Genomic DNA, 14,155 nt, shown 5'->3' with positions numbered 1-14,155 from the left:
CGTGTAAATCATGTGATATGTTGTCAGTTTTTGATGAGAACATAAATTTGTTGTCACAATAGAACAATACTATAAATTTGAATTTCACTTTGTTGGTAAAATGACACATTTGAACCACTCCATGGCTAAAATGAGCACTTCTTTGTTAAGAGACAATATGTATATGCTAAATGTCTTTAAAGAAGCAGCCTTTTCACCATTCAGGGGTTTTTGTTTTTGAAAGCAAATTGTTTTATTGGCATATAAAATTACCCCCCACCCCTCCGATTTCATCAGGTGGGACGATGACATAGTTTGATGCGGTTTGTTGTAAGATTCCATGTTGGTTTTCCTCCTGTCCTCCCTAATTTTTTGAGTCACCAGCCGCCACTGATACACACACATACAAAGCTTAATCTAACCTCAATTCACACCTTTCCATTAACCTTAACCAGGACCTCAGAAATGACATTTTGCTTCATTAGGACCGGGCTTTGGTCCCCATGAGGACTACTGGTCCTGACAAGGTTGGTGTTTATTCTGGAAAAGGTCCCATTGAAGTAACAAAAACATGCACACACACACACACACACATAAATGCACACAAAATAGCACCTAAATAAGTGACAAAAAAAATACTCAGAGAGATTATGAAAGATTTGAAGTTCTCCTTGTTTGTTTTTCAAGGTCTTGTTAGAGCAGAAAAGCACCAGTGGAATTATCATGGTGATGTGTGCTGAAATTTGAATCAAAAGGAAATGGGGTGGAACATTGTTGCTTCCTTTTAGTTGGAAACACACAGATGGACTCTTGCCGCATGTCAGGCTCTAATGTGACTTGGAGGAGAGAGGAGGCAACATGAAGCAATCAGAAAAGAGAGGGATGAAGTTGTAAGATGAAGATAATACTGGCAAAAACTGTAAAAGAAAACTTCAACTAAATTTCAGCAACAGCAAGGATCAAATTGAACAGAAGTAGAAAACAATGACAACCTTAGATTTCCATGTGTAGTCCGAATCTTGTGAAGTTTTCTGTGGATCCAAATCAATGCTGAATACATTTGTGTGATGCTTGCGTGATGTTATCAATGGCTGCACCGGTTCAATGACTTCATCATACAAATAATTCTTAATTGACCTCATTACTAACACATCGTCAATCAGAATAATTAGCCACTAATTATTTCAAAAAGAGGTGGCACTGAACAATCAGGATGCTGATTTTCCACTATTAATGAAACTTAAATACTGTACCTGTGGTATGGAGGCTTTGTGTTTGAAATACCTGCACTGGTGCATCAAATCCATTCTGTCAGTCAGAACTGTCAGTCTCACTAACAAAGCATTCTCATGACATTCATGACCAATTTTTTGTACATGTCAGTACATTTTCATCACACTTGCTGTTTGTACAGACGGGTGAAAAATTAAAAGAAAAACCATCATACAGTGTCTTAGTAAGGTGTTGGGCCACCAAATGCCACCAGAACAGCTTCAGTGCACCTCGGCATTGATTCAACAAGTCTCTTGAGCTCTACTGGAGGGATGAACACTGTTCTTCAAAAAGATATTCCCTCATTTGGTGTTTTAATGATGGTGATGGAGAGCGCTGTTTAACGTGTCGGCCCAAAATCTCCTATAGGTGTTCAACTGGGTTGAGATCTGGTGACTGTGAAGGTCATCATACTCATCAAACCATTCAGTGACCCCTTGTGCCCTATGGACAGGGGCATTGTCATCCTGGAAGAGACCACTCCCATCAGGATAGAAATGTTTCATCATAGGATAAAGGTGATCACTCAGAACATTATATTGATTTGCAGTGACCCTTCCCTCTAAGGGGACAAGTGGACCCAAACCATGCCAGCAAAATGGCCCCCACAGCATAACAGAACCACTAGATCCCCTCACTGTCAAGCATTCAGACCTGTACCAGTTTTTCCTTTAATTTGTCACCCGTCTGTATATGAATAAATCATCTTTACTTCTAGTGGAATTTTCATTCTTATTGGATCTAGTTTTATTTATTGAGGAGACACTGATTTCATGCTACTCAGTTTGTACATCTGAGTTAAGTTTTATTCATGAAGTTACATTAAACAATTACATAAAATATTAAAATGATAAAATAATTGTGTGCAGTATATACTTGTTTATAAGTCTTGTTTAATCTGCTCATTATTTCCTCACTTGGTCTATAAAACATCAGAAGACAGTGAAAAATGCCCATCACTATTTCCCAAAGTATAATGTAACAACTTGAAAAGTCTTGTTTTATTCGTTTATCATGTTTACTACAACTAAAGGCTAAAATAGCTACATTGCAGATATGTCTACCTTTTGTTGGTACAAAGTTTTAGTGGCAGCCTACTGTAGTTGATATTTTTGCTGTTGCTGAATTAATTAATTAGATGATCTAATCTGCCAGCATTTTTTTTCTTTTTACCAGTGACATTCGGTTAAAAATTAAAAGCCTGCTAATATATGTTTTCCATTGCTCTTAATTAAAAAGAATGAGGACAGATAAAAGGTTTAATCTGTTAGCGCAGGAGTTTAAGAAATCAGATTATTTTGCAGACCGGAAACTGGATCCAAAATGGAACCAGATGTAGGAACCCGTCACTAGTATGCACCACCTTGGCAGATCGGCTTGGCCGTCTCTGAAATGTCAAACAGTCATATGGAAACAGAGAGAACACCTACTGTAGGTGCTTTACACTCACATTTACACACACTCTCATTACTCGCCATAGCGGTTTGTTTGACAATACTGTGATATCTGCTAACAGCCTGGTTAATGATATTCCATGCAGTCAGACGTGACATTTGTATTTACAACGTTTCACTAATTGCATCCTCCCATGGAGCTAATTAATTTACCGTTGTGCTGTGCTCCCATAATATCTTGAGTCACTGGAAGTCATTTCTAAAGTGGGGAGAATTTCATAAATTGCTGCTTTTGCATTTTAATGCTGAGTAGAGAATAATAGCTTATGGTGATGAGGGTATGTGTGTGTGTGTGTGTGTGTGTGTAAAGTCAGTAAAATTGAATGTCATTTTCTTGGTGTCATACAAATAAACAGATTTCATTTTTGCTTTGTGTGAACCCCCAGCTGTCAGCAGCGCATGTATTTTTTTTTTGTTTTTTGTTTTTTTTGTTTTTGTTTTATTTTCTTTATCTTTCTCTCTCTCTTCTCTCCTTTATATAAGAGAAAGAGGTTTTTGTTTGAAACGACTAAACTTGGTGGTCAAGATATTTCCCGAAACTGAGTGCAAGCAGCTAAAAACAGCTGTGACTAAAGTCTTAATAGTTTGTGTGTTTTCTGTGTACTCTTGCAGGGCTTGAACCAGATGAGGAGGGTCGCTCAGGTGGGACTTGATGGTGTGCGGAGGGTAGACTGGCATGACTATGAAGCAATGAGGAAAGATGCTGCTCGCATGGGTAGGTCCAGACTCTTTGTTGATGCTGCTCTTTTGTTTGGGCGTGTTTGCTGAGAACATCTGCTCTGTTTCAGCACAAGGTCACATACACAGACCGCAGCACTGCAGTTTTTGTCTTTTCTTAATTTCCTCCAAGTGGATTTCTCTCCCTCAGAAGTAGTGTGAATCAATGCAGTGAGTACAGTTCTGAGTTCATTATTAAACACTGTTAATCTTCTATAATAAGCATCGATTGAGCTTCAAGGCAAGGCAAGGCTAGTTTATTTATAAAGCACAATTCAGACATATTTGCAATCGAAAGTCCAAATGAGCAGCTAAAAACATAGAAAAAAATAAGAGATTAAAAAGGAAGAGTACATTCGAGCATCTGAGAACACTTGGGTTTTAAGTCTAGATTTGAAACTGGCTACAGTTGGAGCACCTTTGATACCATCAGGAAGTTGATTCCAGAGCTGAGCAGCATAGCAGCTAAAAGCTGCTTCACCATGTTTAGTTCTGACAGTAGGTATTACCAACAGATTTCTAGCAGGTATGTACTGCTGAAACATATCTGAAAGGTATTTTGGTCCCGTCCCATTTAGTGATTTATAAAAAAGCAGCAGTGCTTTAAAGTCAGAAGCAAGTGTAATGGTGTGTTCACATAAAACATGAAGTTTTTTTAGTTGTTTATTTGCCCCAAACAGCCAGTGAGCAACGGCAGGCACCGACTAGTCCCCACCTGGACAATGGCAGGCAGTGCAGTGATGTTGTGAAGCTCAGCCTTCCTGCCATCATGACGGCTCAGTCCTCCTGCTAACAACAGTCATACCAATACTTATCTGTAAACATTGAAACATACATTATCAACTCTTCTCTGTTCATTTTGCTGTGATAAACTGCACTAACCCATCACACAAAACTCCCTCCAAAATCTGTTGCTTCACTGCACTTCCCAGACAACAACTACAGGCCTTAAAATTGGTATGAACCCAAAATAAACTAGATTTTGCTGTGATTTAATTGCAATAAGTGGATCAAATGATGCTGATTTGTCTGAAATCATGCTTTGTCAGTTCTGTCTGCAAGACAACAAGTAAACAACTTTTAAAATGCTTGTTTTTTGAATGGAGTTCAGATCGATCAGGGCTATGCTTCGCAAACATTGTAGCTGCTCCTCATGACGTCATCTAAAGATATGTATAAACTCACTACTAAACTATATAAACGGCTCTGGATTAGAGCAGAATCGGGTGTGACTGGTGTGGTGGTCTGGTGTGTGTTCATCAGCAGCAGCACTGATGTCCCTCCTAATGCTCTCAACAGCTGTCTGGAGGGAAGCCACATCTGAATCCCCTGGTTCAGCCCTGCAGTACACGCAAATTTTTTGCTCAAGCTGAATATTTTCAACTCGCGCAAATATGTGAGTGACTCAAATTTTGGGTATTCACATTGTGAATTTCACATATTTGCGTCAATATTAGCTGCTTAACCGAATCAAGACATGAAAGACATGAAATCCACCTTCAGGTTCTCTGATTGCTGCTGATGTTCTATCAGCAACTGTGTGGCAGAGCTGTTTATATCCTTAACACATGCTCCTGGGTAGCAGAACGTCTGGGTGTGTTTGATCACTACGTGACCATAGATGATCCAATCGCAAGCACGGCTGGTGTGCCAGTATGCCGGCTGTTCTGCTGAGTATGTCCACTGGACTTTCTGTGGGACCTACTGGCCGGTTGATGTGGTTGTGTGTTCAGCAGCTGTAGCAAATTGCGAATTGCTGGGATCCCAGGACATGTATGTGCCACAGCATCAGCGGAAAGCCCAGCAAAGCTACTGCAGCCTCTGGCTGCACAAGAGATCTTTGGTCTGTAGGCAGCAGGTAAAGTAACTCCTGTACAAATTTGGCCCAGAAGGCTGGGGTCATTGTTTGATGGCAGCCATTGAGACATCCACTGGATTGGAAAGGCTGAGCGGTGGTGGTGACACAACCTGGTCTTTTCCCTTTTGCTTCTCATAACCACCTCTGACCAAGTAGTCTGAGGGTTGGGGGTTGAGCAGGAGGACGGCCGCAGACACGACACAGGATCACACAGGATAATGTCTGAGACAGCCAAATTCATGTCTGTGATCTTTCTATCCTGTATACCTGTAATGTCAATAAAGCCAAACAACAGAGAGTCTTTCTTTTACAGTTCTTTGGAGAATTGATGGATGTCTTTCTTGATGTTGGTGACATCTATGTTGTCTCCCTGGAGCAGCTGGCAATCCTCACACAGCACATTGATAGCGTTGATCCAAATATATTTGTGCAAATGGTGATCGATCAGTCTCTCCAGTGGAAATAGTATAGGATCAGAGCAGCAGGATTTGTCCTGGGAACCACTATAATAAACAACTCTTCTGGCCTTTTCTGGGAAACATACCTTTTTCTTTTTACTCCAAATCTAACAGATTTAACTGGCTTTTATATGGTATTAGGATATACTTAGGTGGCCAATGAGCTGGAAATTCAGGAGAGTACCAAGTAGTTTGAGACTCTAAAATGATCAAAGCAGTAGGATTTCTGGACAAAACAATGGTTTTGGGTGCCCAGGGTTCATGCCTCTATTGGCACTCACCCCAAAATTGAATGATTTAAAATAAAGCAGTAGCCCATAATTCACTTGATTTTACTACCTTTTTTTCCTCAACATCATAGTAAAAATTTGCTGATTTAGCTGTGTGGACATGGTATGACATTTTACCTGCTTTGTGTTAGTCCCATTCATTTTCTCAAGCATTAGGTGACTGACAGTTTGAGCACTTCCACAACTTTGAAACTCTCCTGCTTAAATCAGTACAAAACATCAGCAACAGTGTTAGAAAATATCTTGTTCATAAAAATGTGAAGTGAGAAGTTAACTATGACTCCTGAGGTAACAAACAGGATGTGGGTAACAAACATCCAATAACTGAACTTTAAATTCTGCTAATGATGGGCAGAAAAAGATTATGCCATTGAGAAAACTTGTGATACAATCAGCAGCTTCAGTTAATTTATTTTTGGAGTCAGGATCAATTTTAGATGAATTCAGCATCTGTGGTGCCTCTAATTGGCTTTTTCTCCATAACAACAACCAACAGGAGCCTCACAATTATTGTAGTATTTGGAGCAATCCACCATAGCAAACTGATTTATAAACTGAACTGATAACATAAACCGGATTGTTACATTATCAAGGAAACTCATATGTGTCTATGTTGTGTAACTTTGATGATATCATTAAAAGACAGATTTGCTTAAAACACAATTGAAGTGATCCATGTAACAAGTTTATTATGCAGGGAAAAGTGCAATGTTAAGTAGAAGAGTTTATCTCTAAAATGAGCCATTAAAGTGAGGAGTTATTTTCCAGTTATTACCTTCAGGAATATAGACAGATCATTTCTGCCTAATGGAACAAGGCAGCTCATTTTAATTTGATGCTCTCCTCTGACTATAGATCAGCTACCATGCATGTGTCGGTGTGTGTTTTGTGCAGTGCATTGATGAGTGGCTAATGCAGTGCAGTGTAATTTGATGTGCTCCTGAAATGAGCTCAGATTTCATAATGTCTGTGTGTGAAAAAGGGTCGTTACGGAGTGATTAGGTACATGCTTGTGTGTATATAGTATACACTGAATGTCATTATATACAGTCTACACCTGTTCTCAAACTCTGTGCTCGAATGCTGTGATCTCTTGCTAGGTAGGTGTAATGAGTTTTGGCCGTGCGTCTTTTGTAAAAGAGACATTGTTTTCACAGGAGACTTTCTGTTTAAATAAAATGAGGGAGACCTTGTAAATATCTTGTAAAACAGAAAGCAGATTTTTATGTTACGAGAACAGATTCGTCTGATCAGACCTTTCATCCAAGTTTCAATCCAAGTTTTGTCGTACATTTGCCTCTGTTGACATCTTGCAAGCCACATATTACATATTACTAAGAAAACTACAAAATTTCATTAAAATTAGGTCAGGTCAAAATCAGGTTCTCTGTAGACTTTAGGTGTGTTTCCATCCACTGGTTTTTATTCACATTTTCAATGTGTGCATGAAAAAAATGTATAAATCCTGAAAATCTGAAGAAATCACAAAATATCGCAAGAAGGTTTTTAAGCTTGGTAGAGGCAGAAAAGTACAATTAAAACAGACTTAGCAAATAAATCATGATGTACATGAAACATGTTAAGTTTTTTTGTGATTATTGTGGCCAAAAATTCTTGATTTTGCAGCGGCTTTTCTCAAGAATTGCTATACAATTTGCAATATTTTATGTGCTCTTTTTGCGGTAAAATTGCGGGAATTGTGAAAAATAGCAGGTGATGGAAAATAGTGCGATTTTAAAAAATTACTACCAATGAAGAGTCTTATGTAATCACTTCCTGCGCGCTGCGATGATGCCAAGTTACCACATCACAAAATGTGACAGTTGGTCCAAATCACAAGCGGTCTGTTGATTTGGCCATTACATGAGGAAAAGTTGTAGTAATTTAGCAAAATTTCAAGCTCTTGCAAATACGGCAGAGATTTCTTGAATTTGCGTTAATTATAGCAATTGCGAAATTACATTTTCCTGGAGGGATTGGTATGATGTGTACCGATGAAGAGTTTGTTTTTACACCGACCTGCATGTATGTGTGTGTTTGTGTTTGATAGGTAACGGTGAACAGGGGAAGCCATTTCCTCTAACAGATGCTGACCGGATGGACCAGGCCTACAGGGAGAACGGCTTCAACATTTACATCAGCAACCGGATCTCCCTCAACCGCTCCCTCCCGGATATCCGCCATCTAAAGTGAGTCCTGTGTATGTGTGTTTGTCCCTCCAGGTAAATGAATGAAAGCACTTATTACAGTAAATAAAGACACTATCGCTAACAGTAGTTTTCACCAGCCCTTTAGGTCAAAAAAGGGCCCTACAATGAATTCTGTAGTAATCACATGGTTAGGATCCTACCTGATCCTGATCTGGTGTGATAGTGATGTGTTGTGTTAAGATTGCTTGACCTGGTGCCTCAAAAGAAGTACTCTTTATTCACAATTAAATACTGTGACTTAATTAAGTCCCTGAAATCCACCTAAAGTATGTACTCATCTTCATAAGGAACAGCTGGTCATTGAGAGGATGCTTGGCGCAGTGTTTGCCAAGGATTACTGCTGGGGCTGTGCTACATCAGATAATAGTGAAAAGGTTTTGGAATTCCTCTCTAAGAACCAGAACCTGTCGAAATCCTGTGAACTGCATGCTCCCTTTCAATCCCAGAATGGCATTGTGAAAAGCCTTTAATCATAGTTTTTCTTTTGCCTGACAAGAACTTTCCTCTGACATTTGACCCTCCCTCCTCTTTCATGTGGAAAGCAGCCTTGAACGCTTCCTTGCTGCCAGTTTCCCCCCTGGAGGACTGAGTCTTTTTTATCTGTGTTTATAAAAGCAGACCTTCCTTGACCTTACACACCTCTTGCCATGACCTGTCGGTGCTGACAGGTACTCACAATAAATGCAACATCTTTAAACATTCACCCACAGATACCTAGTTTTCCACATGGGCCTCCAATTTGGTTCTAAAGCCTCCCGATCTAGATGCGTGGGAAAATGGGACTCTGTTTTTGGACAGCCATGGTCAAGGAATGGCTTGTTATTGAATGCATTCATATCCATTTTTAAGATGCTTACATGCAGATTAAATAGAGGTAAAGACTTTTGGGGTAAGTCCCAGTCAGTCCCAGTCAGACCCAGTCTCAAATCAAGTCTAAAGTCCGTCATGGCAAGTCCAAGACAAACGCTCATTTACATATCGCAAGTCACAAGATATTCTTTCAGGTGTCTGGATGCTGATCTTACAATGACACGGCATTTGAATGTGTTATTTTCAAAGCTGTTAATAGTGTTTTTTTATTACATAACTGAGACAGAGTTCTTTCAGTAAATATTCAAGGCATGTAGCAAGGCCTGTTTGTTCTTATTTGTTCTTTAATGTTCCAGGATTTTAGCAGCTCAAAACTAAAGATTTGGATGTTATTGCTGTTAAGTTAAATCAAGTCTCGACCCTATCCCTCGCTCACACTGGGTGAGAGGCAGGCTACACCCTGGACACATGGCTGGTCTGACAGGATAACACATTCACATATTCACCCCTAAGGGAAATTAAGTCTCCAAACCACCTAACCTGCATGTCTTTCGATATTAGGGAGAAACCAGTAAGTTGCTGGATACTTGACTTTTTAAATATCTAACCATGACCACGCTCTCTTTCTAATCTGCTACAATCAACCACAGCATATTGTATTGCTATGAGTGGATATGTTAGGGAAAACAAATGGAATTCATTTTCAACATTTAAGTCTTGCAGATATGTTCATTATCTACATTTTGCGACAGAAATGTAGTGAAAAACTTAATTTGGTCGAAATTATATGTCTCTCAAAATGTTTTTGCTGTTACACATGCAGCATACTAAGTGCTGCACCACTGTGCTGTGCTATAATTGAATTATTAGAGCTTAATGAGTGAATGCTGTTGATGTGTACCCCTAGCTGCCAGACGCTCGTGACTCTTCTGTGACCAGTCAGATGGACACACCTGCCACAAACCAGTGGCTGTCCACAACCCTCGCGCCCCCCGTTTGAGTCTGCCTTTTAGTGATTGCCATGTTGTCGGGGCCACGGAGGCAGCCAGTCCCAGACCTGCGACTGACACATTCGATTTCTGCACGCTGACAAGATTTAATTGAAGCACACACACACACGTACACACACACACCTCCATCCCCTGCGGAATTGGACAGGGTTCGTTAGGATTCACTTGCTGGCTGCCTGTCGATCACTCTGCCTGCCTGTCTACCCGGTGTTCATATTTGAATGAATAACACGCAGGCTGATGTTCAACACACACGTTGATCGCCTGACACAGTTCACTACGCACTTTCTCTCTCTCTCTCTCTCTCTCTCTCTCTCCATCAGTGAGGGAACATAACTCTCTTTCCATGATGAGCTCCTTTGCAGGGGTTTGGCCGCTTGCTGTGATGATCATGTACGAGGTGATCGCTGTAACCCGTCATGTTAGCGGCTGATAACAGCTGCATATGCTGCAAATAATGAAATTACAGCTCTTTTCCTCCCGCATCTCTGATCCAGAAGGAACACGTCAGTAGCATCACTGCAGAGCCTGCTGCACTGACCTCTTATGGACCTGTCTGACAGTCTAGTCAAACTGTTGTTATAGTTGAACCACTTCTTGACTCTTTACTCTTTTATACAGTATGTATATAGTTTTCTCATTTAAAAGAAAAAACAAGGAAAATGTTATAAAATGCACACCGTACAAGTATGAAATGCTTATTTATGTATATTGTGTGTGTGTGTAGCTGTAAACAGAAGCTGTATGTGGAGAAGCTGCCCAACACCAGCATCATTATCCCGTTCCATAATGAAGGCTGGTCGTCGTTGCTGAGGACCGTTCACAGCGTACTCAACCGCTCTCCTCCACAGCTCATCGCGGAGATCATCCTGGTCGACGACTTCAGTGACAAAGGCACAGAGAACACACACTCATCACTGATAAGAGCAAAATACACACACCTGCACAGATGACACACCTTTTTTTTGTGTGTTGTATTGCACTAAAAAGGCATTTAAGAATATGACAATATATCCAGTACATATACTATAAGCATTAACAGTCATTTAGTGATATTAGATTTGTTGATATTCAACTTTATTGTCATTGTGTATGGTACACAGGCACTGAAATGCAGTTAGCACCTAACCAGAAGTGCAAATATATATTATTTATGGATTAGTGCCGCAGGAAATATAATTTATACTACAGTGGTATTGCGGTAACCGGAGGCAATAGCATAACCACATACAGCGTGATGTGCAGAACAAAATGAGCAGTAACATGTACAGTACAGAAACCCCCCCCAGAAATGAGCAGTATATGCAGTATGTATGAACAAGATGTACAAGTATATACAGGGTGCAGAATTTACAGAAAGTACTCATATGTAAACCTGTTAGTCTTGAGGCAGGTGTGTGTTTCTCAATTCAGACCTCAAAACTCCAACACTGCTGTTACAACCAGGAAACATGAATGTAAAATACAAATTTCTCCCTTAATTTCTGCTGAGGTTGATCTGAGAAAGGTACTAAACTAAACTTATTTAATCTGCTTTAGCTAACAGTAGCATTTGCAACAGCTGCTAATGACTAGCAGGGTGGAAGTAAGTAAGAAGAGTGTACAGTGTCAGATTTTTCCAGAAAAATACAGGTTCAGGGGAAAAAAAAAAAAAGTTATTACCTGGATACTGAGACACATATGTATCACACAGAAGTCTGCAGTAATTTGTCATTTAATAATGGCTGCCCAATTTCCACCGTAAATGGAATCATAACTATATCGGACTGAACAAAAAGACATGTCTACTACGGCGCTTATCGCTCCGGTCCACTCTGTTCAGCGTACCTGGGTTTGCTTTTGTGTATGTGTCTCCAAATTTCCTTTCCATTTTTGCATGGTTTGCGTGTGTGTGTGTGTGCTTGCGGACATATTTTCTCCGTCCCTTCATGAGCCCTCTTAAGAAAGTGTTTAATTCCTTGTTAATTAGTGCTCTCTGTCACGGTCCCTCGTTGACGGATGTGTTTACTTCTTGTCTCCACGGTAATGAGATGTTCCGCTGCCTCACACTCATTTGGAGGTTAACACCCATCAGAGCTCCGAGACGAAACCCTCCCACTGCTGCTGCCGCGTGGAGAGGAAACAAAAACAGGCAAAAGTAACGCTATGATCATCAAGACTGTCAAACTCCAGGACACTTAATTAAAAGTCTTGTTATTTTCAAATATTTTCATCTGTAATATCTACATGTTATGTAGTGTATGTAAAGCATTTTGAAGGTAGAAAACATGTTGCAAAATCTTATCGCAAAACAAAATCAATGATGCAACACATGAGTGTGGTTGTGACAGTCTGATAAAGTCTGAGCCAGGAAGTCTAATAAAGTAAGTATCTCCATGTCCAAGTCAACAAATAACCTAATTGATTTGACTTTTTCATTAAATTATCATTTATTTTAGCAGAAAGTGCACATGAAAGCACAATAGAAATGAGGAATAACTTTCCGCAGATGAGATTTTGTAGAAATTTAGCAACATATAGTTCCAGTGCAGCAAGATGACATCCTTATAATGGAACAAAAAGTTGCAGGAAGGGATTTGGATGGATGGGTGACCAGGATTGACAATTTATGTTTTCATAATTAGATAAAAGCAATGATTTTTCTCTCAACTTAAGTGTTTTAATTGCTTAAGCTTAACCATTACCAGTGATCCCCTAATTGTAACAAAATTTCAGTTAAGCAAACACATTTTTTTTTAATACAGTATATGTTCAGTATAGTGAACCTTTTCCAACACTGTTCAATACAGTTTTATCAGTATATTGATATATATATATATATATATATATATATATATATATATATATAAATCACAATCTGGCAACATTATATTTTCTCCAAAAAGTATTTAGCTAGTGCAAAATAATCACATATTAACATGATTTGAGAAAAAAAATGTAAACAGTGAAATGTAAGAAATCTGTTTAATGTAGCGCTTTGTCTCATAAACAAGCCACTTATCCATTTGACTTCAGTTTGCACCCCACTCTTTGGGTGCCGTTAATCAGAATGAACCGACTTACGTTAGAGTTCTCACCAAGGAGAATTATTTTATTCCTCTGTTTCTTCTCCTCCAGCCTCACATGTCCCTGTGGGTGGGAAGTAAGAAACAGCTCAGCTGTGTGAAAATAGCCCAGAAGCTAGGATGGGTCTGGGCCCCTCTGTCATCAGGATCGATGGGAGAACATTACACAGCTGCAGGGGATGGATTTAACCTCTACAAGCTGTCTGCTCTAACGTTCTCTCTCTCATCGCTATTGTCCTTTGATAAGAAATTAGTTGAGCCGTAATTAAACCTTAAGAGCCCAGAGAACAAAGTGAACTTCAATCAGTTCTGGTTTCTGGTTGAGAGACTGGTTTAACAAAGACTATGTTTATATACACACTAATATTCTGCTATTATTCTGATTATGACAACATTCCGAATTTGATACGAGTCATGTAAACAGCATATTCCAGTTGGATATTCCAAATTAGGCCTTATTCCGAAAGAAGGATTTTCCGATTAAGACGTGGGATATATTATTTAGGTTTTAGAAGCATTCTTTGGACAGTGAATTTGGAATATGTCTCTCAATTGGAGTGTTTACTGCAGTTTACGACACATGGCCCTCTTGCCTGTTTACCCATGAGCAGGCAAAATGACATATGCTGGAGCAGGAAGGCAAACAGTGGAGAGGAAAGAGAGGAGAGTGGAGAGCTGTTCAGGGCAGGCTGGAAAAACAGAGCGCGGCTTCTCTACAACAGAGAAGGAGGGGATTGGTTATTATCCTGAGACACAGCCAATTAACAACGGCGATGACTTGGTGTGATGCACCAAAAACTCTCATCATCATGGGACAACCTCAGTACTGGATTTGCATGTAGCTATAAATTTATAATATCAGTCAAATCAATATCACTTAGAAATATCAAGCTAAAAAAGATTTAGTTAAAGGAGTTTTCGCACCAGGGTGGAAATACAGCTCATAGCACTCATCAAAATTCTGCTTAAAGGGGACGTATTATTTTCCTTTTATTCAGATGTATATATAATGTCACAATGTAGGATGTTCAT

General features: G+C 39.6%; 1 protein-coding gene across 1 annotated transcript in view; it reads left to right on the top strand.

The window, feature by feature from the left end:
• The window catches only part of LOC137196303 (polypeptide N-acetylgalactosaminyltransferase 10-like), a 30,861-nt gene extending 16,951 nt beyond the window's left edge, over nt 1-13,910 (top strand). The window contains exons 2-5 of the mRNA XM_067609172.1: nt 3,318-3,420; nt 8,079-8,217; nt 10,786-10,952; nt 13,735-13,910. Of these exons, the coding sequence (XP_067465273.1) occupies nt 3,318-3,420; nt 8,079-8,217; nt 10,786-10,952; nt 13,735-13,910 (585 nt within the window). The remainder of the gene's footprint in view (nt 1-3,317; nt 3,421-8,078; nt 8,218-10,785; nt 10,953-13,734) is intronic.
• Nucleotides 13,911-14,155: the final 245 nt, after the last annotated feature.

The sequence above is a fragment of the Thunnus thynnus genome, chromosome 13, assembly GCF_963924715.1.
Source record: "Thunnus thynnus chromosome 13, fThuThy2.1, whole genome shotgun sequence".
Lineage (NCBI taxonomy): Eukaryota > Metazoa > Chordata > Actinopteri > Scombriformes > Scombridae > Thunnus > Thunnus thynnus.
The sequence above is the reverse complement of the archived record's forward strand: the minus strand, read 5'-3'. Positions and strand labels throughout refer to the sequence as shown.